This window comes from Toxotes jaculatrix, chromosome 1 (assembly GCF_017976425.1).
Source record: "Toxotes jaculatrix isolate fToxJac2 chromosome 1, fToxJac2.pri, whole genome shotgun sequence".
Lineage (NCBI taxonomy): Eukaryota > Metazoa > Chordata > Actinopteri > Toxotidae > Toxotes > Toxotes jaculatrix.
This window is the reverse complement of record NC_054394.1, coordinates 28,472,736-28,478,615: the sequence shown is the minus strand read 5'-3', so window position 1 is coordinate 28,478,615 and position 5,880 is coordinate 28,472,736. Positions and strand designations below refer to the sequence as shown.

Below are 5,880 nucleotides of genomic sequence, written 5' to 3'. Positions count from 1 at the left end.
TCACTATTTATTGCACAATAGGGCTTGTACAGTCCAAATTTGCCATAACAGGTCTAGAGAAAAAAAAAAAAACATGTCTGCTTTCCCAAACCCTTCCTAACTCCCATGTTTCTGAAGGGTAACGTTTTACTTCCGTTGAAACCATACAAAAAAATTAATGAAGACAGTGCCTCGTCTTGCTTCTATGGATGGAAAAACTAAAAAAAAAAAGAGAGACATTTGTAAACTAACTTGTTTGATTACTTTTGTGTTTTAAGTGTGCTGTTCTGTAACATTGGGGACTCATCCATAGTTCCCACGGTGCATTCAAAAATCTTTAAAGTTTAGTGCAAATTTGAAGAAACAAAATCACAGAAACAAAACCGATAAACTAAGGAAATTATAAGGCAACAATTATAAATATATCAAAAATAGTCATTAGAGAACTATCTTTGTTACAAAAAAGGTACAAAAGTTTTGTCCTGTACCAGTGAGAGGGACATATTTTTCAGTTCCTCTACTGATTTCACAGCCTTGTATCCCAGCTGGTGAAGTACTTTTTGACACACAGTCTGTGTGTATTCTACCATGTCATAAGACAGTTTCAAACGCCAACTCTCCGCATTAGCTGCTGAATCTCTCACTGTACCAAACTTGTGTTTTGCTGAGGGCTCATTGCTGCCCCGAGTGTTTGCATGTATCCAGTCTTCCACGTTTTTATCCAGAGGCAGCCCCAGATAGTCATAGATCTCCTTTGTCTTGAGAAGCGGATTTCTAGCCAAATCCTCATAGCGAACCAACATGTATTTCCCTTTCAGCCAATAGGGGTGGCTGAGACCAGTTGAAACGGAGCTGAGAAAGTCTTCACAGACAACTGTAAGCTGACTCAAGTCTAGATTATAGGGCCTTCTCCCTGTGGCCCTCCAAATACGCCACAGGCGATACGTATCCCTGAATGTCTCGATCCGCGATGACAGGATACCACGCGGGTCTCTGACAAGTTGAATGACTTTAATATTCAGCCGTGGGTCTTCCACCAAAGCCCGCAGATCTCCAATCTCCGGCACACGAACAATTTTGATGGCCACGTGCCGCTTCTCGCGGCATGCCTCTGTTGCTAAGGTCATGTTTAGAGCTGCGCATTTCTTAACACAGTCCCCTTCCTCCACATTAACATCGGCAGGACCAAAGGCATCACATACAGGTTGCTGGCACAACGCTCGGCTGGCACCCCGACGGAACAGTTTATCCGTGGTGTGGTTTGTGGGTGTCGGTTTGATGTAGCTCTCCAGGAAATAGAGGTCACAACCATACAGGCTACGCAGGAGGTCTCGACTGGCGCCCAGCATCACACGCCGATCTGCAGCATTGCGACTGTGCGACAGACGTGGAATCAAAGTGGTCTGAACATGATAAAGAGGCTCAAACAGGTAGAATACCTCCTGGTGCTGGTTGAGCAGCTGGCCAACAAAGGAGGAGCCACTACGGGTGGTGGCCAAGACCAGGATATGAGTTTTACGTGTGGCATTGATGGAAAAGTAAGGGTAGTCATCACAGCCTCCACCGCCTGCTGCTCCCCGCTCAAAGGGAGGTTCTGTCTCTTGGCCCCCCAGACCACAGTTCTGGGGGCTAGGCAACGGGCACAGCTGGAAAGGCTTGGAGGTGAGTGTCCGGATGGCCGTGTACTGGATGGCAATGGAGGCCAAGGCCAGCAGAATCACTGCCTTCCAGGAACATTGCATGGCTGAACCACTTCATTTAGACACAGCGGTCCATGCCAGGTCCTCCCTGTGAACAAAGAATTTTTGGTCTTTTTATTCTCCGAAATTATTTGAATTGTTATTTCATTAGTTTTTGGGTCTAACAGTTCTGTAAATATATTATTAAGCAGCGACGGTGACACTGACCCGGGTTTTATACCCAGACAAAAAATTAGAGGGTAGATCGCTTACTGCCCTAAAATAACAATTGATATTACATGGTTGACACTACAATGACACACAGTGCAGTGAAGAAAGGAGAGCGCTCAAATAAAATCTCATTTCAATATTGCAATTAACAGTGGGACACCTTGTATTGTGATGAGAGTGAGTCATCAGTGGCCAGGATTGAAAATTAAATGTATATTGAATAAAAAAAGAACGAGAGCAGTTCTTAACAAATATGACTGCAGCCACGAGGAAGAATTGTAAATTAATCGTTCAATTGGTCTCGTGTTTCCCCTTCTGGGGCTACAGCTTAATTTTTGAAAAATAAAATAAAGATGAGAGTTCTGAGCCCCAAACTTCTGGTTGCTTTCCAATCAGCTGACACTGACTGACAAAACATGTACAGCAGTCTGAGAGCGCAGACCACAGTGGAGTGGAAGCATAAAACAGGCTTTATACAGTTTCTAAAAATGGAAATGACACGTTTTGTTTGCACCAATGTTCTAAAATAGCTTTTGCCTAATTATATGTATGTAACTCCATGAGATTAATGGGGTTGAAAATGCACCAAAAGTTACTGTATAATCATTATAAGGGATACAGAATACTTCACCAAGTCCACTGTACTACAAGACTATACTGCAACTGCAGTACGCCCCATATTCACCCTGGCTCTCCGTCTTCTCCATCACGTCTGCATCTAATTCAAGGACCTTGTTTGGTCTGATTGGAGAGTCTAAGCATTGTGCTGTTTTTCACTTGTTTATCAAGGGGGTAAAAAAAAAAGTATTAGCCAGTGCAGAAAGGTAAACAGGAGTTTAAAGCTTCAATGCCAATGTCATGTCAAGGGGAAACAATGCTACAAGTGAAGATTTAGATAATCACATTAAGGATTTGATTTTTTAAAAAATATTTATATATATATATATATATATAATTATACTGCAGTATCCTTAACTGGGGCCTCGATATGGGGAGCTCTCGTGGTGTAAGAAAAATAAAGGCTCACCATCATCACTTCAGAAGCCATGCAAGAGACTTGTAGGGTCCAAGAAAGAAATTATGCATCAGGGTAAATCTCTTTTGACTCCAGAGAACAATGTGGAGGTAGGCTACTTTAACAATAACAAATGAGAATGAAAATAAAAGAACTGCTCCATAAAAGCAGATAAAAATCTGTTTGCCCCACTGCATAGACAGACTTCAGCCTTCTATTTGTGCGAAGGAGCTGACAGTGTTGATGGTTTGCTTTATACTCTAACAATACATTTTTTTTTTTTTTTTTACTTCTCTGGCTTCCCATCGCAACACAGGCGACTTATGCTTATAGAGAGCATCAATGCTTTCATCTCATAGACATTTTGAATAAAAAAAAGCCGACTATACTGCAGCGGGAACAGGTTAGGTTTCCTGACATGAGATTTTCCGCGATGCAGACATCCTCACCAATGCTGCGATAAGACAACACAGGACAAATGAAACGCATCCCACCCAGCCGCAAGTGTTCAAAACAGCTCTATATAAAATAAAGCCTGAATAAATCCTCCAGTTTAAAAAAAAGGGTAATATTACGGAGCAAATTTAGACTTGTTCCCCTTATACCTTGTTGGTAGTTGTAGTAGTCTCATGATGCGCTGTACGTCCATGAATCACGACTGGTTTCCTTTAGTCCTCAAACGTTTTCCACCGTGCGCTTCTTCTCGGGCAGGGGAGAAAAAATGCGCCTGGCAGACCCGTATTTTCCATATAACGGTTGCGCGAGTCGTTCTAAGTTAAACGTTTGGCTTCGGACACAGGCGGGAGAGGAGAAAAAGTGGTGGAGTAACGCTGTAGCGGTGGTGTTATTCTAAAGCAGCCAGGCGGTGGGACTGACCGGGGGAAAGCGACAGCCGGGCTTCCCTTAAATGATGCGCAGAGGCTGAGAGTGTGTGAGGTACACAAGGACCGACTGTCTGGACCACCCCAGACCCCTCCCCCTTTCCACCTGCCTCTCTCTCTCTCTCTCTCTCTCTCTCTCTCCCTTTCTCTCCCCTCCTCTCTCTCTCTCACACACACACCATCACACACACACATCATCCTCAGTGTCTTGACTGCCACATCACACACTCAGACCCCCCTCTTCACACACACGAGCATACCAGGTCTTTTCACCCAAACCATGTGTTGGTGATTTCAGTGATTCCACCACAATATTACAATTTGAATTGTTTGCAGATGTTTCATTGTTTTGCATGAAACTACAACTTTATGATTTTTTTTTTTTTAATTTTCTTTTTCATAAACAGCTCCAAAACTTCCTGCAGGTTATTTTAGCTCATTTATCTCACGTTATCGGTACCTGTCTGACACCAGTCACAGCTTACAGGAGCAGGCGCGCAGGTTAGAGGGATTTTATGGCAGCCAGTTTCTCCCCTGACTTTATCTTGAACTCGTCACATCAACGTTACCGCCTCGGGCTCTGTGATTCTGCAAAGCCCTGTCTCCAGGGCATCTGCAGCCCAGTTATTGATACAGGAGTGGGTGGGCCAATAATAAACATGATATGAGGCTGCAAAGTACACGCTGTCTGAAAGGAAGCCGGACTCGAAAAGCAAGACAAAGACAGCTTTTGAAAATGAAGGAGGAACAGTAGAAGGATGCACAAAGAAGTAGCCTCACAATTTGACAATACAACATACCTCAACACACCTGGAGACAATCAGGTGACAGACAATGGTAAGGTAATCATGCCCATGTCTATTTTAGCAGTTGTATGGGGGATTAATGCCACCCCCGTGCAAAACTGATTTGGTACCATTTTCTGAAAGACTACAATTACTGGATTTATCAATGATTAATAAATATTTTTGACCAGCTGATCAGACAGACCACTCCAATGGACTATTTGGACAGTTCAGGGATTGTGATAAAAACACTTATTAACATCCATAAACACACATTATGGATGTTAATAATCTAATATGACTCACTAACTTTTGCTGCTGGCTTAATAGAAAGAGAGAAACCCGTGACTCTTATTATTTATGACTTATCAACATTTACAGCTGCAGACATGATGGCTCATAAGAAAAGTGAAACACTTGTTAATGTTTATTAAGGACTTTATTAATGACTCAAAAGCCAGAGGAATTTTTCACAACCAGGCAGACCATACTCTCTTTTTATTAATAGATTTAAACAGACCTATAAACATTATATAAAAATCATTTAAATAAATCATAATGAATCAATCATTTGTTAACCATTAATAAGGTCATTAGTTGCTTTTTCTCTCAGTTGATTCTCAAGTGGAGGAACTCCAGACTTGAATTTCCCACCAAAAACTGAGCCCATGAGATGTTGTTCACCTTTGCTTTCAGGGGAACTGGACAGTTTGGAGATACAGTGCATGGTTTTCACAAGTATTTTAATACCTCAGCTTCTCAAGGTGGAGAAATGTATATACTGTTATATCATTGTAGCTATTCCCTTGCATCATGTTTTTTTTTTTAACATTTGAATGTTTTGAATGTAAAACCTTAATCCACGAAGAAATACATGGTAAGCACAACTCTCAAATAATAAAGGAACCAGATGGGAAAACTTGAGTTACTAAAAACAGTACAGAAGTACAATATTTGAGTTCACGTAGCACCTCTGGCAGCTGACTTTCCACCTCTTGTTCTCAGTGTCACAGACTTTTCCCTGGATAACATACGTACACACTGTTCACTTGTAGACTGTAGGCACTCTTGAAGGATATCATCTGCCCCCAGCACGTCTTTGATTGCGTCTCTCTTTGTGCCTATTTACAGTCACATTTATTTGCCCTTTCCTGGATGCTCTGTGAAGTTTCTCGGGTGTTGTCTTAACCTTGCAGATGAAAGGCCCTTGGATGAGTTCACGGCAGTGCCACAGGGAGGCCAGAGAAGCAGCAGCTATACAGCTCTGATTCTATGGCTGTCCCAAGAGTGTTGATGTCAGTGAACCCAGC

General features: G+C 42.3%; 1 protein-coding gene across 1 annotated transcript; it reads right to left on the bottom strand.

Moving 5' to 3' along the window:
• Positions 1 to 434: 434 nt before the first annotated feature.
• LOC121183308 (carbohydrate sulfotransferase 1-like) lies at positions 435 to 1,721 on the bottom strand. The gene has a single exon (XM_041040335.1). It carries the CDS (start codon positions 1,719 to 1,721, stop codon positions 435 to 437), a length of 1,287 nt encoding a protein of 428 aa, XP_040896269.1.
• Between the last annotated feature and the right edge of the window lie 4,159 nt (positions 1,722 to 5,880).

What these genes read in the sequence shown, in the direction of transcription:
- LOC121183308 (XM_041040335.1), bottom strand. Translation starts at nt 1,721, where the DNA reads ATGCAATGTTCCTGGAAGGCAGTGATTCTGCTGGCCTTGGCCTCCATT.